Genomic DNA, 27,421 nt, shown 5'->3' with positions numbered 1-27,421 from the left:
AGTCTGTCTCAAAATGTACAGAGATGGAAGCAGCAACAAAACTGTCAGCGTTGCCTCTGAGGAGTGATCTTCCTGCTTAGCTGTAGGGCTTGTTCAGTATTTTCAGGTTGGGGCAACCTCAGATGTACCCCAGAAACTGTGGAGCAGATTCATTCTGGTCACATCAGCCTGATTTAAAACTTTGAATGCGCTCTACCTGTTTGAAAGGGCATAATCCTAAAGTTAAATAATTGGATTCATGGACCATAGTACAGGGAAAATGGAGAGGTAAGCAACATTTTCCTTGTTTGACAACATGTCCAAGTATATATAGGTATTGCTATAGGGACTGTCTAGAGGGCTTCCTTCAGCTTCTGACTTTTCAGTGCTTCAGAGAGAGTTTTGTAGATCGTGCATGTGGTGTAGCTTACTGATGACAACAGTTAAGGTTTTTATTTCCATTTCAGATTGCCATTTACCTTTGTAACCAAGGAGGTGGCTGACGCGACCTGTGAGTGCCTGCTTGCGCAGGCCGAGCAAGCTGAAAAGATGGGCAAGCCAAAAGCAGCGGCGGAGCGCATGATCCTGGAGGAATTTGGACGTTGTTTGATGAGAGTCATTAACTCGGCAGGAAAGTCCAAAAGTGACCCCTGTGCCATGAACTGCTGACTCTTGCATAGGAGCCGTGGTAAATTGGACTGAACATGAAACTTAAGGCACAGGGACACTTTGGTTCACAGCAGAGGATTTAATACTATTTTATTGTTAATTTGGTGCTTGTTTTAAATTGACTTGCATAATGTTGAAACAAGAAAATCTTTTATAATTAGGAGTAGATTCTTTTAAATTTTAGCTAAATTCTCTTCTACTTATGACGATGCCTAAAGGTGAATTTTTCTTCCTGTTGTACAGCTTTTAACTTTCTTGGGTTTGGTAAGAGTTAGATGTTTTCTTCCTTCCCCCTTTCTCTAAGAAAATTGTCCAGAGAGCCTTTATAAATTATTATTATAATATATATTATTTACAATGTATAGAGTTGAATCACTTTGTTCATATGGAAGAATCAGACACTGGCAGAAAATTTTTTTGGCAGTAGCCCAAGAAAACAGTATATCTGTGGAGGAATTAATTCTGAAAGGAAATATATAGAAATGAGCATCTTCACAATACTGACAACCTACCAAATTAGAACATCACTCTACAACCCTGGAAGGCAATGGATCAGTGTTAAAGACCCGATTCAGCAAGGTCCTTAAACACAAATGTTAAACATGTGGGCAGCTGAGTTTTTTGGACAGCTTACATGGTTAGTATTGTGTATGTTCTTAAAAAGCTTGATGAATCTGGGCCTCAGGGCACAACTTTTTAAATGGAAAGTATTTAAATTTTTTTTTAAATGATGACAGATTTCATTACTGGCTTGCTGAATAATCTAAAATGGAAGTTGAAGGACAGACGATGGGCTGTACATTCAGAAAGAATTAAAAGCAATGCTGTAAAAGCAAGTTGTCCATCCAACTTTTATCATTAGATAAACATCAAGCAGCGAGATGCTGTTGTGCATCTAGGGCTCAAACCTGCAAGGTCCTGAGCATCCGAGCTTTTCATTGAAGCCAGAGAGGGTTTGCAGTCCTTAGCACCTCATAGGATAGAGCCCTTAAACTGGCAGAAAATGAGATATTTGTTATGTACATTTACACACAAACTGAGATTACTGGGTGTGAGGGAACCAGCCCTTGTGTTTTCCTGTTAGCACAGTTTTCATGTGGGATGGATTTCAAATTAGCTGCGTCCAAGTTAATCAGAGAACATGTGTAAAGATCAGACTCTGCGTACAGCTGTGGACCTTTTTGATATCCCTTCTCTAATCCTGGAGACTCATTTGGCTTATTTTTTTAATAGTGTTATTTAGGATTGCAGTTTGAGCCACGACATGCAATTACACTGGTACGGACTCAAGGTCACCGTCAAAAATAGATGCATCTGACCTTTTTGTGTGTGGGGAACAGGGAAAGAATCAAATCAGGTCAAATACAGTTGTGCATAGAAGACACTTAAGGATGGGAACTTTTTCTAGTATTTACTACAAACAGTCCCAAATCACATTTTTGGTAGTGTAGCACGTTTATAAACTGTTAAACCTGGTTAAGTAGCTCTAAATTTAATGAAAGGAAATAACCATGTTTAAATTCACAGGTATTTATTTAGTTAGGTATCTTAATTCTCTCTGTAATTATCAGAACAAGATTGATACTTTTATTTTCCAAAAGGGATTTTACATTCTCTCCATGTGGAACTGTGTGTATATATTCTTTAACAATATTCGTGTATATGTAGCAAATACACATACACACACCTGCGAAAAGGGAATCTACTATTCATTAAAAAGTTTTTTTTTTTTTAATAATTAGGATCTGGATTTCTAAAATGTCAGTGCGATAACTTTAAATGTAGATAGTTCAGCCATTCATCTTACTTTTAGTAACTCAATATAGTATGTCCAGTAAGATTTGTATAAATGTAAATTAGTGTAAGTGGATAAAGTAATATCTAATCAAGTTATTTTTCAAACAGATTGCAATACACCTTCTTTTGTCTAGAACTAAATCCATGTTAATTTTGTATATATTCGATGTCCTATTCCAAATTGCACCTTTTGTGATGTGTATTTATATACAATGTGGAGAAAATGTTTGTGAAATTTTGGATTACACTTGTAGATTATGTATGATGGCATTGCTTGTAAAGATTTTGAAGGTGCAATCAAATACTCTCAGTTCTACTTGTTTTGAACAAGCTTTCTGAAACATTGAGCTTGTTTCCAAACACCCCCGCTTAGTATGTACTACATCATTTTTGTACTTCCTTAGCCATTTGCAACGAACTGCTGAACAAGATTTACAGTCAAGTTCATCCAGTTATTTTAAACAGATCTGGGGTGGGGACAAAGGTTCATTTTCTAGTTCTGTTTACACCTGAAAGTAGAAAGATTAAATTTATATTTACTAGACCAATTCAAAAAATACACTTTTCTATTCTGTAAAAAGTCAGCTAAATCACAAAGAAAAATAAACATTTATACTATTCTGTAAACATAATTTTTGCACTCTGTTCCTTTAGAGCTGGCAAGAACATTAACTGTTTTATTAAAGTACCTGATTTATTAATTAGGGGCCAGGTTGTCACTAAAGTTGCATTCACTAAGGCCCCAAATCAGCAAAGCACTTCCTTGTCATTAAGCATGGGATTAAATCCCATTGACTTCAATAGGACTAGAGCACATTCTCAAAGCATGTATGTGCTTGTATGCTTTTCTGAGTAAGGATGGACTTAAGTACTCTGAAATGGGGCCAAAATAGATACATGCACTACCAGGTAATTGGGCCCAAAGTGTTATTTTTGTATTTAGTTAACTCTCCTGCATGAGCAAATCCAGGTTCTATCCCTGTGGAGAGTGAACAAACATAGTACTTGATCCAACAAACAGATCCATATGAATGGACCGTCATGCCCCGTCAGGATCCCACTGCTCTGTTCTGCCACTGCTTAATAAAGAGAGCTCTAGGTATTAAATACTCACTCAAACACTTCATTAGAAGGGCAAAAATTTGCAACAAAAGACTAAGCATGTCCTTGTCATGCATAGGAATAATCACTGTTTAGCAGAGTTGCACCCTGCCTTAGAAAATGGGCTGAATGATTCTTTGCGCTCCTGAATGTAGTAAGGTGCTTTGGCAAACAGATTAATGTTAACATGTTACACACCATCGTCCTGCTTTGCAAAATAAGTGACTAAACTGCAGTTAAACAGGGCATTACTGTTTTATATAAAGCACCATATGCAAGGGCAGCTTCACTGCAACAAAGTAACTGAATGAGGAGTCAGGAAAGTCCAGGCAACCACTCTGCCTCTTGGCGTGAAATCAGAGCCAATGAGTGGTGTTCTTCACTTTGTAAAAACGACTGTAGAATAAATGGGCTCCTTTGTGAACTGTATTGCTGGATAAATTAGTCTGATGCGATAGTTGTGAGGAGACAGTGTCCTGTTGCATGGATCATTTAATAGGGCCATATGACCACCAGAGTTTAACAAGCAGTTCAACACAATGGTGCTCTGTCTATGCCACTCAGCAGAAGCAGCAACAGAACCACTTGCCCTTCCAGCAAAGGAAGCTAAAAGGGCCTTTTGGAGCATCATCTGGTGTACTTCAAGGGACCTGCAGCATTTTAAGTGCATCAGCACTGCCATCTAGTATTGAGTATTGGAAAGGCAAGAAAATTCACTGACTGTCTCGAAAAGTTGTGTATCCTCAGCAGTGTAAATATTTGTAAGTTTCCATAGCACTGTTCAGGTCATCCAAGGGAGACTGTCCTCAACTTAGCTGTTAAACTGCACAGGATATTTCTTTGTTCTAAGGTAGAAGAATGTACATTATAAAACTGTTTTATACACAATGATTTTTAGGCTACACCTCTGCCACTCATACGTAACACTTGGTAAGAACACAAGAATGGCCATGGTCCCTCTAGCTCAGTATCCTGTCTTCTGACAGTGGTCAATGCCAGATGTTTCAAAGGGAATGAACAGAACAGGGCAATTTATGGAGTGCTCCACAACCTGTCCTCCAGTCCTAGTGCCTAGCAGTCAGAGGTTTAGGGGCACCCAGAGCATGGGGTTTCATCCCTGATCATCTTGGCTAATAGCCATTGATGGACCTTGTCAAGGTTTCTTCCCCACTCTGAACTCTAGGCTACAGATGTGGGGACCTGCATGAAAAACCCCCTAAGCTTATTTTTACCAGCTTAGGTGAAAACTTCCCCAAGGTACTAACTATTTTACCTTTTGTCCCTGGACTTTATTGCTGCCACCACCAAGCGTCTAACAAAATATAACCAGGAAAGAGCCCACTTGGAAACATCTTTCCCCCCAAAATCCCCCCAAGCCCTACACCCCCTTTCCTGGGGAAGGCTTGATAAAAATCCTCACCAATTTGTATAGGTGAACACAGACCCAACCCTTGGATCTTAAGAACAAGGAAAAAGCAGTCAGGTTCTTAAAAGAAGAATTTTAATTGAAGTAAAAGAATCACCTCTGTAAAATCAGGATGGGAGATACCTTACAGGGTAATCAGATTCAAAACATAGAGAATCCCTCTAGCAAAACATGAAGTTACAAAAAGAAACAAAAACAGGAATATACATTCCATTCAGCACAACTTATTTTATCAGCCATTTATACAAAACAGAATCTAACGCATATCTAACTAGATTGCTTATTAATCCTTTACAGGAGTTCTGACCTGCATTCCTACTCTGGTCCCAGCAAAGGCGACAGACAGAGAGAGAAAACCCTTTGTTTCTTCCCCTCCTCCCCCAGCTTTGAAAGTATCTTGTCTCCTCGTTGGTCATTTTGGTCAGGTGCCAGCGAGGTTATCTTAGCTTCTTAACCCTTTACAGGTGAAAGGGTTTTTCCTCTGGCCAGGAGGGATTTAAAGGTGGTTAGCCTTCCCTTTATATTTATGAGAGACCTAACCTCCATGAACTTACCCAATTCTTCTTTGAACCCAGTTATGCTTTTAGCCTTTGAACCTTCTCTGGCAATGAGGTTCAGATTGACTGTGCGTTGTGTGAAGAAGTACTTCCTTTTGGTTTTTCGTAAACCTGCTGCCTATTCATTTAATTAGTTATCCCCTGGTTCATGTATTATGTAAAAGGGGTAAATAACACTTCCTAATTCATGTTCTTCACAACATTCATGATTGTATAGACCTCTATCATATCCCTCTTCAGTCATCTCTTCTTCCAAGCTGATAAGCCCCAGTCTTTTTTATCTTTCCTCATGTGGAAGCTGTTCCATACCCCTAATCATTTTTGTTGCCCTTCTGTAAAATATTCTGTAAAATATCAGAACCATTAGGAAAGGAATAAATAATAGGACAGAAAATATAATGCCACTATATAAATCCATGGTATGCCCACACCTTGAACACTGTGCAATTCTGGTCACTCTATCTCAAAAAAAGACATTAGAATTAGGAAACGTACAATCAGCTAAAATAAAGCAAGGAGAAACTGAATTGGAAAACGTATTGCTGTACCTCAAGGTCAACTTATTGTTTTCAATAACATGCGTAAAGTCACAGCTACATAACTCTGGACACCTTCCTTTAGAGTTCTGGAAAACAAAACTTTAATTCAGGCCTTACTTAATAATTGGCCTGCAATCACACTGCCTTGTAGTGTCACCCTGTCATATCTCACAAACTACATTGGTTTGTCTGGGTAAACCTCCGAAAAACACTTAGTTATAACAGGAATCTACACTGGTGATTCAGTAGATGTTTCTCTTTCTTAGACTCGGTCTTGAAATCAGTGCCCCAGGACAGTTTAAGGCGACTGTGTGAGTGGCCATGCTCTATTTTGGATGACATGTAAAATGGAGGTCGTACCTGCTCGCAATCATTAAAGACACCTAGGGGAATCTTTAGGCAAGACAGAGGAGACACTTTACTGGTGTCTGACTAACTCCTAGTTGGGGTAAGTGTATTTTACATATCTAGACTTCTCCAACACTTTTTGGGATTGTTTGGGTACTCATGAGTACTAAAAGGGGAAGTGAATTCTTCACCTCCAGCCCTAACTTATTGTGTAAGTCACATTACCACGTGCTGCTAAATAGTTATGTTCATCCCTAGCTTTTCATGTCAGAGGTGAGTGAAATAATCACTGTGTCTTCCTCACTTCACAAAGCTATTGGGAGGGATAATTAAAGTTTGTAAAGCATTTTGAGGTCCTCAGCTGAAATCTTTCTGTTCATACACCACCCATCACCATGATGTTTGAAGGCCTTACCCATTTCTTAGTGAACATACAAAGTTCTCGAGTTTTCTGTTTCCATCATCTAGTCAACAGGAATTCCATTGTTTTCTCTCATGATGCTCATAACAGGGCCATCTGCCCTTTTAGTGGCTGGAGTAGGCAGGGACAAGGAGCAGCTGATCCTACTCCAGAGAGAAGCCCAGCAGGCAGGTGTTGGGAATCAGTGGCTGCAGCTGAACAGTACCTCCATTGACCCATGCTGTCAGCTGAGCAATATAAAGGCGGGGCCCAGCTCCCTGAGAAAGGGCACTCTCTTCCTTCAGTTTCCCCATTCTTCTGTAATCAGAGCAGCTGACTAGGCAGGGCCTGTTTGGTAGCTACCAGAGGCCCCCAGTCTGAACCCTTCACCAGATGGTTGTCTGTGTTACTTTTGCACATTTTTCTTTCTTTTTTTGTAAAAAGAATAAGCACAGCCCTGAGGAAAGCTGGGTGTGGCCATTTGTCCTCAGCTGATGATCAGGACCACCAGCCTATATGTAGTGAACAATGCAGGCATAGCTTGCCATTGCTCAGAGAGAAGCATGATCTTGAAACTCTCATGAAGTGGATGGGAGAGCAACAGCAACAGCAGCTGCAGCAGATCTTACCATAGCAACAACATCAGCAGCTACAAATACAGCACCATCTGTTACAGCAGTAATTCAGGCTTCAGCTGTTGTCTTGGGTTGTCCACAACCACAGGTTGGTACAGGACATGGTATGTGACAGGGAGGAATCCTCATTAAAATGAGGACAGAAGATGACCTCTTTAATGGCTCAAGCAAAGCTGCCTGCTCCAGAGAGAAGCCCATCAGGCAGGTGGTGGGAATCAGCTGATGGAGCTGAGCAGTACTTCATGAATGGCCCATGTTCTCATCTGAACAACAGAAAGGAGGACCCAGCTCCATGGAAGGGTGGGGGAAATTAGGGAGCACACACTCTTATACCTAGAGCAGGAAGCTGTAGGCAGGCTTTGTGGATTCACCACCCCCACCCCCCAAATGGGGGGAAGGGCCTGCTCAGTAACTACCCTTCCCCAAATGGGTGTTTGTGTTACTTTTACACCTTGTTTATTATCTTCACAAAGAAATAAACGAGCCCTGCAGAAAGGGACAGGAACTAAGCTTGGCATGACTATTTGTCCCCAGCTAGTGATTAGGACCACAAGCCTACAATGCTATTAAGTGGGGGTTGTTCCTGGAAAGTCTTGAGCACCCTAAACTACTGAAGTCAACTGGACTACAAAGTATCTTGTATCTCACAGGATTGGGCCCATTAAAATGCAAATTACTTAATTTCCTCTTTGTGGGGAATTGTAACCTTAAAGGGAAAAAACAAAATTATACTGAAGAAATGAGAACCCAGTAGATGGAAATAAGCAGATGAATTTTAAACTGTTGTTTAGTACAAAACAGTACAGAATGGAGGGAGTCAAATAGCTAGATACAGAAAGCTACTGGAAAGAGGAATTAATAACAAAGTTAAGAAAAGAGAAACAGTATCCTGCACTTTTATTATTTTGTGTATTTGTTAACAATATTAATATAATATACACACAACCTGAAGAACATATGGCTGATTCGCAGCAGGAGGCTATTACATGACACACTGCAGTTATGTCAAATCTTGAGTCTTCGGTTTCCCCCCCAAGTCCCAGGGCTGCTATGTATAGCTTCTTTCAAATGGACTTTTCCACCTTACCCACCTAATCAAATGTTAATCTCTTCGTTGCCCTTGAGGCCTTGTATGAGCCTGGATCTCATTTTGCCCTTCCTCACTCTCTTAACCCACCAATACTAGCCTTCCACCCACTTTCATTTCTTTCTCCCTCCCTTCTGCATGGTCAACAACAATAGGTCGGCCCTTCACTTCTCTGATGAGCTCTGCAAACACTAATCTTTGTCAGTCAAATACACATTTTTGACCGTCTTCCCCACATTTTATTAAGAGGAGGAAACAAGCAAACCAAAAGTTTCTCGCCAACACTTCGCACTAAGTCTCCTACTGGGTCCTGAGTTATTCTGTCTTTAGATTGCAAGCGCCCCAAGGCAGGGTACCTCCTACACTGGCAAGCATATCTGCAGACATTAAATTACTTCCTAAATATTTTCAAGGATTATCTGGCCCACCCTGTATATAGTATTTTGTAGAATCCTGCATAGAGAAATGCATGACAAGTCTTGTTTTTTCTATCTATTCCATTCTATGACAGATCCCCTGCACCTGACCCTATTCCATCAGTTTTATTTCTTACCTGACTGACTTTTTTCCCATTGGGGTAGCCAAAATCAAGGTCCTTTCGTCACTTCATGTTATCCTAATTCGTGTTCAGATTTAAGCACTTAAAGGAAGCAGTTTGGAATCCTTTATTTTTCTAATAAGCTGCCAGTGGAATTAAAGGGTGAAAGGCAGAGTGATTACATAATCAGTAAGTACAAGTAAAACATGTTGTTTCTAGTACAAATCTTTTTTTTTTAATAGCTTTGTGTAAGCTGTTTTGCTGCTTAATTTTTTTTCTACAGCTCTATGGAGTTATCTGCTGCTATAGTACTCCATCAGTTCTTTCTCCCCAGCCCCTTTTCTAAACATGTATGAGGAAACTTTGTATTCATCATAGTCAGGGGCTAACAGCCCTACCCAGAGCCAGGCATAGCATAGGTAGGTATTCAGCAAGCTTCCCCACATAACTGCCAATGAACCTCAATGTGGATTTCCAGTAGCTTCCGTAATCTAGTCCTTTCATAGACATTGTTGTTCTAAAATAGGTTGTGGTCGTGCAATCTGCATAAATGAGAATTTCGGATGAGATCAAACTCATTTTCCACTTCTAACCCCAGGCATGACTAGAACCTAGTACAGTTAATCCTCCTAGGACTCCCCTTTATTAGCCACCGCTGGACGCAGTATTGCCAAGAGATCAACTGAAATACACCATCCCTGTTCTCCGACACTTGTGTTGCATAGATCAGACCTTATCTAAACATTACTCAAGGGGAGATCATTTAACAAATTAGTAAGAAATTATGGCACAGGAAAGATTTGGATAGATTTATAAGTCTTTAATGATGATGAAAATGGATGTTTCCTAGTCAACTTCTTCGATCCATGCCTTCCAGAACAGTATTCCAAACCCCATTCTTTTGCATGTTCAGCTCTGACATTTAAGTAACATTGCACTATGTTCCTTAACAATATTGTGTAGTGATTGGTGACACACAACTCCCCTTCAAATAGGTGATTGTTTAACTCCGGGAAAAGGTGACTCCGTTCAGATAACTCATATAAAATTTTCTGTTCTAAATACATATCCTGTTGCTTGAGGCTTAGGTTATAGTCTTTCACTCTTGCATGCGTTTTTAGGATTTGCTCAGAAATGCTCACAATCTGACGCACGCTCTCTGATGGCAAACTCCAGCTCCCAATCTTTTTAATGCACAACAGTGAACCACATTTTAGGATTTTTTCATCTGACGCAAAGAGAGAAGTGACACAGGCTTCACATCTTATGGCAGCTGCTAACTTCTCAGCAACACAGCCAGCTGTATAGGTGATGCTTTCTGCATATAGTGACAGATCTGTCAATGCATCACTCAGTGTACAGTTAAATGAAATATGGCCAGTATAGTAAATGTAGTCCATTGATGGAATTGCCCCACAACCCCGATCGTACTGAGAATGAATGGTATCAAGGGCCAAATCTGTCCTACGAACAATAGATACATCTAAGGTGTTCATGTCACCTAAAAGAAGATTTTGATGTAATCCTGGTGCCAAATTATATTTGGTCAGGAGTTTAGAATAAGCAGTCTGGAACATCATGCAGGTAGGGTTATCGCAACTAGCACATGCTTGTCTGAGGGTGCTGAGAAATAATTCCAGATGATCTAGGCTGAATGTGTAAGTCAGGAGGTAGCGGAAGGGCATGCTCTTTGGAAAGACATAGTTTGTGTAAAGCCATTTTAAGCTCTCGGCATTAAGCAAAAACCCTAGAAATCCTAATTTATGTTTACCTTTCAGAAAGTGTCTCCCCGAAGTGTCAGTTAATGCAACAAAGACACTTTTAGCCTCAGTTAAGAGGCGATGTATCTTGACATAATTTTCAGAGGACAAAGGCCCTTTTAATCCCGTTCCATAACAGCTTCTTCCATGAAAAATGTCAAACAGATAGCTCATCAAGCGCACAAATTTGATGGTCCCACTGCAGTTCTGAAAAGAAGGCAGGCCCAACAACTGGAGACATTCCAGCGTGCCAGTGACACTCTCACTGAACAGCTGTGCTACGTAGTTCACCCTCAAGTGACAGCTTTCACTATTTCTGGGTCTTCCTGACAATCGGTCACTAATATACAGTAATTCCTTCTCCTGCAGAGTCACTAGGTCCACTATGTGTTGCCAATGTGCTGTTTCATTAATGAACTGTATCCTATGAAAGCACTGAAACACGTTTCTTATTAACTGGAGCATATGGCAAGCATCAAAGAAGTATGTGATCTGATGAGTGGCACTGTGAGGATGCTGAAAAGTGCACTGCATGTCGTTGACATCAATACGTATGCCCAACGCCTTTGCCAGCTCAACACCGTGAGCAGTGGCCGCAGACGTCACAGAGAGAACTCTGACACCTATGCTGGTCAGCTTGCTGATGGTCTGATAAAGCAGTTGAGCTAGTAAATGGCCAGTGGTTCCATTTACAAAGAAATAACCCAAGGGAGCTCTCCAGTGACCAAGAACACCTACTGCCATTAGGACTACAGCTTCTGAGGCCAGTGGCGCTTCATCAGCATCAAGTGCTCCTGCACCTACGTCTACAAACCCAATCAGATGTCGAGTCACAGGGTCCCACTCCAGCTGTTTCTTGAGAGCCATACCTTCGATCATCAGTGAGCAGTACTGGTATGCCTGTTCTCCTTGCTCTACTCTCTGCTGAAGGTGAAAGAAAATCCTGTTGCTGAAGCCTGGACTACCTTCATCATTAGACAACCAACTGGAAGACAGAAGATAGAAATAATTAGGAGCTATAATCTAAGGGGGAAAAAAGAAACTATTAACAGACTTTAGGACTTAGTAAAGTGCTGACAGATTTTTAATGCAAATTAATATACATAGCATCCATTTATAAAGTAATAAGGCTTACCTGGATGACACACTTTGCAACCTGAAACATACCAGTACTTTCCTACAGTTCAACTTTCATCCTCTCCTCCATTTGCCTGATGCTCTGGCATTCTCTCCAATGTCTCCTCTATTGCCTCTAATTACTTTCATATATATATGTTTTTTCATGCTGTCCTGTATGCTTGGAACAGCTCCTGCCTTATTTCCCCTTCACACTTAGTACATTTGCTTGGCCTTCCGTCATAACATAGGAATTGCTATACTGAATCAGACCTGTCAATAGCTCTTTGAATCTTACTAAATTCTCAAAGAGTTCTACAATCTATTTGTACACAAAATGTATTTCCTTCTATAAGTTTTGAATTTGTACTGTGTGTCCCCTTGCTTTTGTGTTGCATGACACATCTAATCTACTTCCTCTATAACATTTATAATTTTATATGCTTTGAAGCATGTCCCCTCTTATTATTCTCCCTTCTAAGGAGAACAATCCCAACTTTTTCAATTTCTCCTTACAGGAAAGTAGTTGGTTGTTTTTTCCCATGCCAGTAATCATTCTCATCTCCCTTCTCTGAACCCCATCTAACTCTTCAATATCTTCTGCGTGATCAGTGCTGCACACAGCACTCTAAATGTGGGCACTGATCTCTTCTAGTGCAGTCTGCTCCCTCTCCCAGGACTGATCTTTATAGTTTCTCTATCTAGTATTTGGCCCAGTCATCCTCTCACTGAAGTCAATGGATCTTAGATTGTAAACTCCTCATGTCAGAGACACGGTCATGCTTTGTGTTTGCAAAGTACCATGTATACCCATGGTACTATGTAAATAATAGTAATGAAAGTAGTCACTGCATTTTAGTATTTGTTCCTCCTTTTTATTATAGGCTGAAATGAATACAGATATCAAAGTCAAGCACTTGATGTCTGTCTTTCCCCACTGGTCAGTCACTTGGAAGAATGCAGCGTGCTTCTGACTACCTCTGCTACTGTAAATTTAATCTTTGGATGTGTTACTTTATGATGGTGCAACTGTTTTGCACAGCCTCACCCCGCCCCGCCACCCCACCAACATTCTCTGACATGAGTTAATATTCCTGTAACAATTGCAGCCTATTCTGTTTAGCTTCTTTGTTATAAATAATAAAAATGTAAGACAATAGCATAGGTGTCATGTTGAATTGTTTTTTATGAAATCTCTACTCTGAACACTCCATCTCTTACTTATTATAGGACAACCTGGAAATATAACTTGAGATAACGAGAATAAATACTCACTTTGTCAGGCTGGAAGGATGAGGCAGGGGGCAATTCTTTCTTACATAATCATAGCCTTTACTACTATAGAGGTGGAGAGTACAGGCAAACTGCCTCATTTCTGTGGAGCACTCAGTCAGCTGTCTCCAGCTGTATGGTTCCCACTGCAAATCTGTTTTTAAAAATATAGATCAGCTTTGGTAAGAAGCGTGAACAGCTTGATCATTTAATTCAGATGAAAAGTACCTCTACATGGCAGGGCACGAGATACACAGCAAAAAAAAAAAAAAAGAATGTTGTGTTTGACAAGGCACAAGCCTAATGCCCAAGTGCCATCTCTCAAGTATTCTTGTTGCAGTAAAACAAAATTCAGACCTGATTGCTGAGTTCCCTCCCCTACAGAAAGAGAATGAAATCCTCCATGCCCCTGCCAGAACTCTCTCACTTATGCTAGCCTCTTCCTCTGGGTGTTGCAGTGGATTCTGTCTTATCCCGACTTGTTTGCCTTCTAGACAAGGATGGCACTTAATATTTAACATTAACAACAACCCAGATATCCCCATTTTCCTCATACCTTAACACTTCACTGCCTTTCAGGACCCACATCGCAGCCAACATCCTTCTAATGGAGAAGGATAAAATGTGGCTCCATTCAGAGAGGGTCAGTGCTGTTCCTGAATTAGCTGGGAAAAGTTGCTTTGAGATCTACAGATGAAAAGTGCTATATAAGTGCTAGGTATTACTATTCATGACTCAGTTAGGATTAAAGCAATTTAAATGATTTTTCTCCCATATTATCAAAATGAACAGAGCCAATTTTCTAAACACTTTCTAAGTGAGAGAGGAATATAAGGTTCCCTTACTTAAACAGAATTTAGATTCAAGCTTGAATCTCTTTAAGCTGAATGTTTATTCAATAAAGCCTAGTATCTCACATCACACACACTGTTCTAGGGCCCAGATACGAGGGGTGGCCACCCCTCAACTCATCTTCATCTCAGTACAAGTTGAGGGACTTAAATACCTTGGAGGACAGGCCCATATTGTGTAACTTTTAGTAACCGATTTGAGATACAGTATCTTCACGAAAAAGCCTTCGGTTGTGGTTCTTATTTTTATATTGCATTAGTGCCTAGAGGCCCCAACTGAAATCCAGGCCCCAGTGCAGTAGGCACTGGAAAACAAATGTACAGTTTCTGCACTGAAGAGTTTACTGTCTAACCAAGGCCCTTAATACCTGAAAACTGGGCCTGCAGCAGGCTCATAGCTTCTTCAGAGAGCAGCTTCTTCTTTACAAGCTCATTGATTACGCTAAAGACATTTCGTTCTCGGTAAGAGAGACCCCTTCGTGCTGCAACAAGTTTCTTTTTAGGCAACTGTACTATTTCTTTCATTTCTGTCTGTTGCTCAGCAGCTGTTGCAGGATTCTTTAAGCTATAGTTGTGATCCGCAGTAATGACCTCCTCATCAGAAGAATTACGTGAGAGTGGCTGCTTTAATGCTTTCTGGGATCTTCTATTTCTAAGATATGTACTCAGAGGATCCTACAATACAGAAAAGAATATGGGGCTTATTATGGGGGAAAATTCTAGAACTAAGTGCACAGCTATAGTGAAACAATGCAAGCCAGATTCTTGGTTGTATTAACTGAAAAATAGGAAGTGTTGATATTTCTAAGTAAGGTCTTTTTTGGACTTTCACCCCTCATAATTGAATGCTGGGTACCACACAAGTTTTTCTGGCATAAAGATATTATTGTCTCAAGAAACTACACAGGACAAAAAAGATGCCATCAGATCTCAACAATCAAATCAGTGGTTCCCAGACTCTTACTAAGGGAACCACCTGTGACCCATCGTTGGATACATGCACCCTCCACCTTGAACCTCAACCCTGATCCTGTCTGGATACAAAGGGGAGGCCCCAGGGCGCAGGGGTGGTGGTTAGAGAGCGAGCCTGCCCCACATTTACGCTGTAGTGGCAGGCCCTGTACTGTACCCGTGTCCTAAATATAAAGGGAAGGGTAAACACCTTTAAAATCCCTCCTGGCCAGAGGAAAAACCCTCTCACCTGTAAAGGGTTAAGAAGCTAGGATAACCTCACTGGCACCTGACCAAAATGACCAATGAGGAGACAAGATACTTTCAAAGCTGGAGGGGGAGAGACACAAAGGTTCTCTCTCTCTCTGTGATGCTTTTGCCGGGAACAGAAAAGGAATGGAGTCTTACAACTTAGTAAGTAATCTAGCTAGATATGCGTTAGATTCTGGTTTCTTTAAATGGTTGATAAAATAAGCTGTGCTGAATGGAATGTATATTCCTGTTTTTGTGCCTTTTTGTAACTTAAGTTTTTGCCTAGACGGATTCTCTATGTTTTGAATCTGATTACCCTGTAAAGTATGTACCATCCTGATTTTACAGAGGTGATTCTTTTACTTTTTCTTCAATTAAAATTCTTCTTTTGAGAACCTGATTGCTTTTTCCTTGTTCTTAAGATCCAAGGGTTGGGTCTGTGTTCACCAGTGCAAATTGGTGAGGATTTTTATCAAGTCTTCCCCAGGAAAGGGGGTGTAGGGTTTGAGGAGGATTTTGGGGGGAAAGACGTTTCCAAGCAGGATCTTTCCCTGTTATATATTTGTTAGACGCTTGGTGGTGGCAGCAATAAAGTCCAAGGAAAAAAGGTAAAATAGTTAGTACCTTGGGGAAGTTTTAACCTAAGCTGGTAAAAATAAGCTTAGGGGGTTTTCATGCAGGTCCCAACATCTGTACCCTAGAGTTCAGAGTGGGGAAGGAACCTTGACATGGTGGGAGCCGTGGGATTAACTTGAAATCATTTTGAGATCAATTTGAGATTTTTTTGAACAAGAAGCACAGATTTTAAAAAGGAATTTTTTTTTTCCCGTTGGGCTGCTGGAAAGCAGGTTTTCAGCTGAAAGCAGTTAGAGGGTTTTTTTGTCTCTGCTTGGGGGCCAGAGCAGAGGCAAAAGGGAATTGTCTTTTGTGAGCTGGAGTTTTCTCTACCTAAAGGCAGGGTAGATAACCTCCTGCAGGGAAATTCACAAGTCTTCACAGATCTGAAGAAGTGTTTTTTTTTTTTTTTTTTTTAACTAAGAGCAACTAGAGGGGTTTTCTGTCTATTTGCCTGGAGACAAAGGTGTTAAGTTTTTTTTTTTAAGGATTTTTCTGTAGGCTGACAATCACTATCAGAAAACATAGAGAATCTGTCTAGGCAAAACCTGAAGTTACAAAAAGGCACAAAAACAGGAATATACATTCCATTCAGCACAGCTTACTTTATCAGCCATTTAAACAAAACAGAATCTAACGCATATCTAACTAGATTACTTACTAAGTTCTAAGACTCCATTCCTTTTCTGTTCCCAGCAAAAGCATCACAGAGAGAGAGAGAACCTTTGTTTCTCCCCCCTCCAGCTTTGAAAGTATCTTGTCTCCTCATTGGTCATTTTGGTCAGGTGCCAGCAAGGTTATCCTAGCTTCTTAACCCTTTACCGGTGAGAGGGTTTTTCCTCTGGCCAGGAGGGATTTTAAAGGTGTTTACCCTTCCCTTTATATTTATGACAACCCGACTCCCCAGTCCAGGCGTTGCAACGTGGCACATGGGATCACAATGCTACACAGGTTTGACCCAGTGTTGCGATCCCATGTGCCAGGCCACAATGCCACTCATTCAAATTTGGCCCAGCCACCCCTCCCTTATGATGGAGGAGCGCCCAGACCAAACATAAGTTGCACTGTGACCGCATGTGCCAGGTTTCAATGCCCAGAACAGGGATCTGGGACCAGCCTTGCAGGACAGGAGCTGCTGATGTGGGGTGAGTGCAGGGCAGGTTTGCTCTCCAAATCCCTTTCCCTCATGGCCTTCCTTCTGCTCCACCCTGGAAGAAGTGTATGTTTGCCTAGGGACCTGCAACCCATCTAGAAACTTCCCCTGACCCACTGGTGAGTTGGGACTCAGTTTGTCTGAAAAACATTGAACTAAATTACAAGGAAAGAGTAAGAGAGCCAGTTTTGTTAATACTATAAAAGAGAGGCTTTTCAAATTCTGAAAGGGATAAATAAAATTGGCAGAGATACATGAGTCATACCAGGGAAGAATTCAGAAAATAGAGGACGTGATCTAAAATTTGGGAAGATAGCTGCAATGTAGGAAAAACAAAGGTGTAACAAGCCTATAAAATACAGAGACTGCTGGTGTGATGGAAAAGGAAACAGGTATGGTGCAATGCAATTCAAAATTTCAACTGTCAGATTCTGCCTATCATTAATGATCAGAAATGCTTGTTATAAAATGCTTCAAGTTAAGTGCAGAGAGATATTATTACCACAATCGATTAAATAGATATTAGACTGTTATACCACACTTTGCATATATATAATATGCCTTCAATCTGGGGATTTCAAAGCGCTTTCCAAATACAGGGGCGTTGTGAGATTTCATTCATGAGTATCTGTGCTTTAGCCAAAAGATCACCCTTCCCCTGAGCATGGTTATAGCCTCATCCTTCAAACAATGACCACCCCAATAGGCATGAAAGCCTACCAGAATAAATATTTAAATATAAATGAGAAAAAATATACATATACAGTAACAAGAGGGTTGTATTTTTTACAGTACTTTTCATGGGCATGGCAGGAATCAAGTTACCTAGATTTGATAGATCAGAATAAAACTGTCTTAAATTTAGTTAGTTTACCGGAAAAAGACAAGGTTCTTTCTAAGCAACAGTAGTTTCAAAAGAGCTGTTAGCAGGATGAGGGTTATTCAAGTTTAAACTGAAAGAGCACTAATGCCAGCAATGTATTTAAAATTATTCAAAATGGCTTCTATAAAGAAAGTTTTCCTTCCCCCATCCCCCTTTCAGTGTATTTGTGACACAGCATAAAATAAACTAAGACGTTTCAACTTGTGTTGCTGTCGCCTTACAACATAAGTTGCAACCTCTATTTTTCAAGTAATTTTAGAATTTGTCTTTAAGGTTTCTAATGTGTTTCCAATCTATTAAAAATGGTAATTGCATTTAAAGTTCTTTTTAACTACCTTGTATAGAAAAACAGAAGGTACAGCTCCTTTCCTTAGTTTTCTTCTCATGCCATATGATTCAAAGTCCACTTCTGCAAAATGTCTGGAACACAATATGGCACCAGGTCCTGGAATCCAAACCTTTTTGCTTTTGGGGTCTGCTCGATTAACAGCATGGATCCATTTCGTACGCTGTATGTCATCAATAGGAAACCTGAAATGTGAGCAGAGCTCTCTCATAATACAGTCAAAGTGAAATTCTACTCAGTTAAACTGCTGTAAATCTTGAGTAATTCCATTGAAGGCAATGGTACTATTCCAAACTTACAAAGGGTGTAAAAAAGCAGAAAAAGTGTCCTTAATATTCAAAGACTTTCGTTTTGAAAGTTACAATTTTACAGTTACAAATTCCCTAGTTAAATTGATTAAGGAGCACTTCAGAACACTTCTGAGATCAGGCACCTAATCCTGTGCAGTTAGGATTGCTTAATTGCTGAATCTCACTCTGTGGGATGCCCCAGCATGTACTCTGCAAATGCACTGTTAATCTACCCTGAAATATTAGGGCTTCAAATGGAGATCCATACATGGAGGAGGCCTGCAAGACATCTTCCCTTCTCTGGTCTATCCACCTTGACCTTTGTCTGTTTTGACTGGGTCTCTTTCAAACATACATGCTACCCTTTTCAAAATATAGCAGTTATAAAAGATGCTATTTTTCACCTACACACTTTCACTTTCTGAAAAATTCAGCATTGGGGCTGAAATTACCATATACTTGGTACTGCCTAAATGCAATTTTTGGGGGGGTGGGGGTGGAAGGGTGGAGGAAAACAAGAGGATGAAATTTGGGAAAACTTTGTTCTGGGGTAATACAACAGTGCTTTTTCCCATGGAGATAAATCATAAAAGCTGAATTTTGAAAGTTCAGATTTAGGACTCCCTACAGCCAGGTGCAACCAGACTTGGGAATGGTCCACCTGCACACGTCTAATTGCAGGGTTAGGGATCAAGCATGGAAAGAGTCCTGAATTAAGTACGATTGCTAGATTTGAAAAATATTACATTCCTTATTTTTGGAATGTGAATCGACATAGTCAATATCCACAGAGAACTCAAATTACAGGTGAATTACTTTATTTTTAAGCTCACAAAGCTATGACCATTTGCAAATACAATTGGGAATGTAAAAAAAAAAAAAAATCTCTGAGTCCTTGCTCACTGAAGTTAATGAGGGTTTGAAATTTGGGAAAACTTTGTTCTGGGGTAATACAACAATGCTTTTTCCCATGGAGATAAATCATAAAAGCTGAATTTTGAAAGTTAGTGCACACTAACAGGGTTTGATCCTGCAATACAGCAGTCAATGGGAATTAAAGGAGCAGAATGGACATACACGTGTATGTAAGTAAGGGTCAATTTATTCATAGAATAAGATACAACTCAGTGCAAGTAAGTGGGGAAGAGTCTGGGTGAATGTATACTGTTACCCATGATTAGTAAGTGACACTAAACAGTTAGTAAACTGGGACTTTAATTTTTTTGCATCCGAGATAAGAAAAACAATAATGCAATGTTAACGTGTGAGATCAAGGCCTCAAAATCATACTGGCCTATGATGGAGAAGTGAAAAGCCTGAGATCTTTTTCTCAGCAGACCCATGTGCTCTCCTGTCTCCCACCCACAACATCTGAAATAAAAATTAATTTCAATTTTATTTAAACTCAGAAGAATAATGGATTTATCCTGCCCTCATTTTAAGTAAGGGCAGATAATTGTGGGGATCAGTAGTTCAGGACCTATGGCTCCAATTCTGCAAATGCTTAAGCATGTGTAAGTTTAAGTATGATAGTCCCACTGAAATGGGACTACTCACTTGAGCAAAGCTACAATATTTTCAGGATCAGGTCCTGCTAGGACTCTCTATTTCCCTTTAATTCTCTTCAGCATAATAATTTTCAGAGGTAAATCCTGTGTCCGTGGGTAACTGTAGTTGAAAGTTCTGAGGTTTTAGAGACGGCTGTGGGGGCCTGAAACATTACTCAACAGTCTGGGTTAAATTATAAAATCTCAGTTTAAAATTGAAAAGGCAACTCACAATTTTAAAAAACAAAATCTGTCTGAAAATACTTGATCTTCTATAGATGCATGTACCCTCTAGGATTACAATAAAAGAAAGAATAATGTTTTTGTCTCTTCCAACACCGAATGTCAGTAGAGCTTGCTGAAATGGTTAAAATGGCAAAATTTGAAAAACAGAGCAAAATGTTTATGAACATATATCCTCCCCACCATCACCCTGTTTTTCAACCACTGATTGAGCAGATAGAATTTTTCTTTTTAATATAACAAAGAAACAAGAATGTTTTATAATTCTTTTGGCAGCTCTAAGAGTCAATTTCAGCATTTATGCTTATTGTTATTTGCTGTGATATTGCGGGGGGGGGGGGAATCTTTCACTTTGGGGCAGGGGAGAGAAAAACATAGGGAAAGGCGATTGTGAGGTCACAATGATTTACAGGGATTTCTGCGGGGAAGGTGCAGATCCCAAGGCTGTTTAACTCTTTAAAACTCAGGTGTGGGTGAGCGGCCACATCCCCCCACTCTATGTCAGCAGGGCTCAGGCCGCATCCTAAGGCTCTAGCCTTCCCTCCCACCTCCATGGTTCTCAAAATATTGCCCGCGGGCAAGTCGCCTCCCGCCAACGCTAGTCGTGGGTGGTGTTTTCAAGTCCCAGCTCCTGGAGTCTAGGGATGAGGAGAAAAATCTCGCCTTTTTCCATTATAAAAATACCTTCCAGGTATCCACCTAAGGCGGCTGCGGAGGAAGGCGCCCCTCCCCCGCCTCTCGATGTTTAAGCTACTCATGATTTGGGTGAGGGCGGAGGTGGCTCGTGAGTCTGACCGCGCGGGAACGGCCCTGGTGAGGCCCACGCGTGGCGGTCTGACTCGTCCGCGCGGGGCTGAGGGGAGCCCCTCGGTGTCCCCTCTCAGCGCTACCCATCGCGGCTGAGGGGGCCCCCGCCCCACTCACTGGTGGAAGGAGATGCCCCGCTTCCGGCTCAGCCCGGTGTCCCGCGTGGTGCAGCCCAGAGCGGAGCAGCTGCGGGTCATGGTCCGCGCGCCGCACGGCACCCGGCCGCCCCGCTCTCGCGCGCCCTCGGCCACGTCCCGCTGTCGCGCGCAGCCAAGTCAGGCGCCCCCACGTTCCCGTCCCGGCCAGCGTTGATGGAACGCGCCTTCAGATTGGTGAGCGCCTCTCCTCTGCCCTTTCCGATTGGTTCTCGCTTTTTTTTTTTTTTTTTTCGTTCGCTAGCCCCGGAGCTGCGGAAGAGAGCCTTTCATTGGTCGCTGTCCTCCCCACGTTCCTGTGACCACACCTCCTCGGCGCCGGGGACTCGCTGCGACACCGCCCTGCATGGCAAAGCGGAAGCCGGAACTAGGGAAGGAAGAGGAAGGAGAGTTGAACCAATCAGAAACGGCACAGGAGGAGGCAGCCAATCAAACCCAGCGTACTTGGAGCCAATGGGAGCGGCGCTCTGTGTCTGGGGGCGGCTGTATCCGGGTTGCTGGTCACACGCTCGTTCCTTTCCGTCTCTAGCTGCCGTGGGGCGTGTGGCGCTGGCGCGGAGCAGGGGACCAGGCTTCCCGATGGGGAAGGAGCCGCCCGCGGGGACGCTGACCAGGCCCCAGGCAGCACCGTGGGCCCCAGGCGGGGCGGCCCTGAGGCAGGCGGGGCGCCACGTGGCGTCTCTGCGCCCGCCGCCTGGGGCCGAGGCGGGGCCGGGCTCTGCCTGAGGGGGGGGCCGAGCTGTTGGAAATGTGCCGCTTCCCTCCGGCGGCTGCGCCTTGGAGCGGGGGCCGGCGTGTGGGGGGGCAAACACCAGCCCCCCCGGCGGGCTTCGTGAGCCGGGCCCGGCCAGGCTCATTCCTGTGTGGACGGAAGGGGCCTGCGGCTTGAACCTGAGTCTGGGTTCGCGTGCTGTGTAGCCGGGGCCTTAGCAGCAGGGAACAGCCGGGGCTTGCGAGCGCTGAGCCGAGACCCCCCTCCCCCCCCCCCCCCCACGCATGGAGCGTCCCCCAGGCCCGGGGTAAGTTCTGAGTCGTGGTTAGTCCTTGTGCCTTGACTTGTCTGGGTTCGGCAGAGAGCCTGGTGGCTCACGTTGTGTCTGCGAAAAGAAAAGGAGTACTTGTGTCTGCAGACACGCCTTCCCTCTCAAGCCTTGCACGGCAGCCTCTGAGCACTTCAGCATGAGGCTCTTAGGTTGCCTACTTTATGGGGAAGAGGCCCTACGTATCTTGATTAGTGCACCAGCCAAAATTAGACTAACCCTTAAGGGCTTTACGGGAACAAATCCATGGATGGCTAACTTCTCCTGTGCGGTACCAGATACGTTCACTGTAGCTCTACTAGCCAGTTGGGCTAGTGAGCACTGCTGTTTTACAGATCTCACGTAAGGATTAATGTTGGTGTGAGGGCATGTTCAGAATTACTGACATGCTCTGGTATAAAAATGTAAAACTTTTGGGAATTTAAGACACTCTCTAGTGATAAATAGGGAACCTTGACACCTATTCTAAAGCTAAAGTAGCCGTTGATTGATCTACCTGTAGTATGAGGGGATGAAAGGAGGAGAGAGATGGAAGATCAGCAAGAACTTGCCATATTGATGGCTCTCAATACTGAACTGTGAATGAACTAATCCAACTTGAAGTTCCACAGAACAGATACCTTGCAGACAATAGTGGTGCAAGATTCACTCCACCATTGGCATGCCTTAGCCTTGACTGGAGGAACCTTTCTGGGTGCAAGTGTAACTGAGTTGCTCTGAGCATTAACTTGTTGCCCACACTTGACACTAGAAGAATACCCAATGTTTTATTGTGCTGGTTTTTAATGTATATAACCTGCCCATTAGAAAATGGACCTACGCCATCAACTAGTTATCAGATAGTGAAACCTTTGTCGCGTGACAGCCATCTACTACTTTTTAGAGCCAAGTGAAGTGTTGGTTCAAGGAGTGGCTAAGAGCTACTTTTCACTTAATATTTACTTGACACATGTCCAATGATTAAAACCTTTTCACTGCTGTTCACATCATGATGTGCTGTGATTAGTATCTGTTTGGATGAGGATATGTGGTTTAAAAACCGACATAATGTGCTGACATAATTTAAGTGGAAGGCTGTGTAAAGCCAATAAATATTACTAATGCAAATAACTGTTGCTGCTAATGTTTGATACTTTTTGCACTGCTGTAATTTTGGGAAGAAAAATCACTGTTTAAATGTATGTTCTTATTCCTTTAAGGATTGTTCTACTGACAAGATCTGCCAGGCATGCTTGGAATCTGGAAGTTCATATTACTTAGCTGTTGTTCAGGTGAGGGTTTCATTAAGTGATTTTGAACTATAGCTGAATTCCGTAATTAAACTTCCAATTTGAAGGACTATTGGTGAATCCAACAATAATTTAAGAATGAATATTTAAAAATGAGAACTAAATATTTTATTTTACCTACATCCTTGAGGAATGGGCATCACTTCCCATAAAAGTCTAAACTGCTTGTAGAAGAGAAGGTTTGGCAACTTAGCAGTGAATTGCAAGAAGCTGTAACTTACTGATTTTTAGGTGTAAGTAGTCCTCTTCTCTGATGTGGTTTTGGTTTTTCTCACACCCTGACTGACACAACTGCCAAAATAACTTAAATATAGATCAAGTACCAAACATCAAAGAAAAAAGGGCCTTTGATCTTTTGATTCCTTTTGTGCCATAACAGTAGTTGCAGTGGTAGAATCCCTTGTGCCCTATCTTCCTCCTTGGCCTATGTCCACTGCTGGCCCGTTTCCTGTCCTGAGCAGATAAAGTTAGTTAGTTCATGGTTCAGCATGTTCTGTTGGGGGGCAAAAAAGAGAATAAAAGGTGAAAATGGAATGTTTTAAAACTATTGAAATAAAAGCCTCCAAATAATAGATTTAGAGAGCCTCCCAAATTTTAAATGTGGTTAGAGAATAATGAGCTTGGTTTTTTCTTTAAAAAAGTATATTTTTTTTATCAACTTTAGACCTTGATTGGGAAATGGCAAATCATGTATAGTAAGCTAGGCTTAAAGATTTGCGAGATGAACATGGTTAGTTATTTTTAATTTATTGTGTTAATTTGTTTTGCCTAGTGTCCAATGATTAAAACTTTTCACTGCTGTTCACATCATGACTCACTGTGATTAGTGTTTGACTGGATGAGGACACAGGGTAAAAAATTCAAAACTAGATTTAAAACCATTGAGAGTCAGTTCAGTTTGCAGATTTAAGAAAAAACATAATACACTTCTGGAATTCATTTGGTTTGCATATATAACAAAAGAACTTGTCCTTTCCCTCCCCAGCCATTAAATTATTACTCTTGACTTGTGAAAGGTGAACTAAGACTGTTCTGACTGCACTTGTTGACATGTGAGTAAGCATTAACACTTTTTTGTTAATTTCTTTGTCTGCTGATTCAGTTTATGCCTGGTATTGTAAGTATCTCAGTATTGCAGCATATTAGCGTGTACTACAGTACCTCAGTGCAACTAATTTGGATCTGACCTTGTTTCTGATTCTGAATTTTTTATTTTTGTTAGACCCATCATGTTTGTTAGGTGTTTATTTTGTATATTCAGACTTCAGGTCTTGGAGATGACAAGGGGATAATTTAAAATTGAACCAGGCAGTAATGAGCATGCTCTCTAAAATAAACCTGTAAAAATTGCATGAGTCTGTTTCTAGAAATACAAAAAATTGTTTAAACACTACTGGGAGGACATCCTAATTGTGGTTGTAATAGATGGTGGGCTTTACTGAACTGTTACTGAGCTTGGTAGACAAGATGGGTGAGGTAATTTTTATTCAACCAATTACTGTTGGGGAAAGAGACAAGCTTACACAGAGCTGTTCTTCAGGTCTGGGGAATTTAGGAACATTTACTGAAGTTGTGGGCTTACTGAGCGAAGGACTCCTAAGAATGTTGAGAAGTAGATGTTAATCTGCACTAAATTAGGCATGTATCTCTATTGTCAAAGATCTAATACGCTTTTTTACTTTTCAGGTAATTGTGAAGAGTTCCTATGTTCCATCTGAATTTCTTCTTTCATCTTTAACGAAGATGCTTGAAAATTGTTCAATTTGCTTCCTCTTTTTCATTGAGGGGGTTAAAGTAATTTAGTTGCTGATGTAATGCTTTTTATAGTGGAAAAAGTAGTGGTGAAGGCAAGAAATCGGTCTCAAAGCATTTGTTTCAACTACAACCTGTGAATCTTGGGAGGTTGCTTTTGGAGGCTGTTATAAAAATCCTCTTCATTTGTATTGATAATAAACATGATATGCTGCCCTTGGTTTAAATATGTGGTGTCTTGGCTTTGTTTCTATCAATTCTCTGGTACTCACTGCTGTAGAATAAGTGCCTCAAACATGAATGAGCTGTAAGCCTTATAACACTGCTGTTAGTTAGGAAATCATCCCTGTTTTCACCTGGGGAATTATACTAGTAGGGGTCACATACAGTACTCAACATGGAGAAAGAAATGTGACCTTGCCATGAAAATGGCAAAGCCCAGTCATTCACCCCAGTAAAGGTGATCAAAATGCCTTGCCCTTGCTGGGGCTTGTCTGGCCCCTGGACCACCCTGCTTTGGGGAGGCAAACTACAGTGAATGGGGCCAGTTGCCTGTAACTTACCTTTTGCCTTCAATGCTAGCGTCTTGTACTGAGTAGCAGAACATTTTGGCGGTGGAATCTGGTCATAGATCAGAAACAGAAGTGAGGCTGCAGACTTGTAAGTGGCCAGTACGCTGGAGCCTTACCTTGTGTAAGGTTTTGGGGCTCTTACCAAGGGAAGGAGAAGGGACAAAGCCGCTCAGAGACTGGGGGCCTAGAACAATCTGTACGGGGGGGGGCCCGAGAGCCATTGAACCAAACGGTATTCCTTGTATATGACGGAAACCAGTTCACGCCAGGGGCTGTGGCAGCGCCTCTTGGTCAGGGCAATGCTGATACGCAACCCTGTACCGGGGGGGGAGGGCAGCCATCCAGCGGCTCTAACGTTACCGCTCTATTGAAACGAGCCGGGCTGCCGTGGCCGGGCTTGTAGAACTGCAGCGGCCCGCTGCCGCCCCTACGGACACGCACTGGGCCCCTCTCCCGGCTCCGGCGTGGAGCTGCGCGGCCCGGAAGGCGCCGGCCGGCCGGGCGGGGTCTCGGTGCCGGAAGCCGGGCTGACGAGGGCGGCGCTCCGGCTGCCACGTTGAAGCGGAACGCGGAGGAGCCGGGGGCAGGCGGCTGAGGCGCGGCAGCGGGAGGCCGCAGCGGCCGTGGGGCGCAGCAGAGAGCCCGGCCCCGCCAGGTGAGGGGGAGCGGGCCGCCGGGCGCGCGGGCCGGGCGCTGCCGGGTCGCCCCGCTCTGGGGCCGCAGGGTTGCCGGCTGGGGCCCGGGGTCCAAGGGCCCCCCCAGCTCCTCGGGCGCTGGGCAGGGCAGCTTCGCTCCCCCGGGGCTTGCAGCGGGGCCCGGCCCTTGCTTCGAGTTGTGTTGCTCTGGGACTGGGATCGGGCGTTTTCTCTGCTACTGGGCCAGTCCCTAAAAGCCAGTGCTTAATTTGTGCCAGGGCTCAGCCCCGGCACCCCTGGGCTTGGCACTTAATAGCTCCGGCACTGCTGGGCTTGCCTTGTCAGCTATTAAAGTAGAAAAATTGCTCGTGTCCTGGCTCCTCTTCCGTTGCAAATTAAGCACTGCAGAAAGCTGCCTTGCTGTCAGCTGACAAGTGACAAACTCTCCCCCCAGCCTCTCTACCCCGGAGCAGTGGTGGAGTCCTGTGGACTTCAGTGGTGTTGGAAGAGTGACTAGACATAGCTTGTGGCACCTTAGAGACTAACCAATTTATTTGAGCACAAGCTTTCGTGAGCTACAGCTCACTTCATCGGATGCATACTGTGGAAAGTGTAGAAGGTCTTTTATACACACAAAGCATGAAAAAAATACCTCCCCCCACCCCACTCTCCTGCTGGCAATAGCTTATCTAAAGTGATCACTCTCCTTACAATGTGTATGATAATCAAGTTGGGCCATTTCCAGCACAAATCCAGGTTTCCTCACCCCCAACTTAATTATCATACACATTGTAAGGAGAGTGATCACTTTAGATA

At 42.5% G+C, this 27,421-nt stretch overlaps 3 protein-coding genes and 1 long non-coding RNA gene across 18 annotated transcripts in view; 3 read left to right on the top strand and 1 right to left on the bottom strand.

Moving 5' to 3' along the window:
* Positions 1 to 3,077, top strand: part of LIN54 (lin-54 DREAM MuvB core complex component) — a 65,421-nt gene extending 62,344 nt beyond the window's left edge. For all 5 annotated transcript variants that reach the window (XM_048847843.2, XM_048847841.2, XM_075127471.1 and 2 more), the window contains exon 14: positions 447 to 3,077. In XM_048847843.2, the coding sequence (XP_048703800.2) occupies positions 447 to 648 (202 nt within the window). In that variant the 3' untranslated portion in view covers positions 649 to 3,077. The remainder of the gene's footprint in view (positions 1 to 446) is intronic.
* A 1,953-nt stretch (positions 3,078 to 5,030) lies between these two features.
* Positions 5,031 to 21,479, bottom strand: THAP9 (THAP domain containing 9). The gene is made up of 5 exons (XM_048847838.2): positions 21,280 to 21,479; positions 18,265 to 18,460; positions 14,444 to 14,750; positions 13,228 to 13,378; positions 5,031 to 11,821 (listed from the first exon to the last, which is right to left on the bottom strand). The coding sequence occupies exons 1-5, from the start codon at positions 21,357 to 21,359 to the stop codon at positions 9,859 to 9,861; spliced, it is 2,697 nt and encodes an 898-aa protein (XP_048703795.2). The 5' UTR covers positions 21,360 to 21,479; the 3' UTR covers positions 5,031 to 9,858.
* A 310-nt stretch (positions 21,480 to 21,789) lies between these two features.
* Positions 21,790 to 25,625, top strand: LOC125635766 (uncharacterized). The gene is made up of 4 exons (XR_007356365.2): positions 21,790 to 22,336; positions 23,557 to 23,628; positions 24,632 to 24,698; positions 25,333 to 25,625. It is a non-coding gene; the product is annotated as an uncharacterized LOC125635766 (long non-coding RNA).
* Positions 25,626 to 26,486: 861 nt separating this feature from the next.
* SEC31A (SEC31 homolog A, COPII component) overlaps positions 26,487 to 27,421 on the top strand; it is a 69,621-nt gene continuing 68,686 nt past the window's right edge. For 10 of the 11 annotated variants that reach the window (XM_048847829.2, XM_048847827.2, XM_048847826.2 and 7 more), the window contains exon 1: positions 26,487 to 26,625. The gene's annotated coding sequence lies outside the window, so the exon portion shown is untranslated. The remainder of the gene's footprint in view (positions 26,626 to 27,421) is intronic. The other variant, XM_048847820.2, reaches the window with a different exon arrangement.

This window comes from Caretta caretta, chromosome 4 (assembly GCF_965140235.1).
Source record: "Caretta caretta isolate rCarCar2 chromosome 4, rCarCar1.hap1, whole genome shotgun sequence".
NCBI lineage: Eukaryota > Metazoa > Chordata > Testudines > Cheloniidae > Caretta > Caretta caretta.
This window is presented reverse-complemented; position numbering and strand designations above follow the sequence as displayed.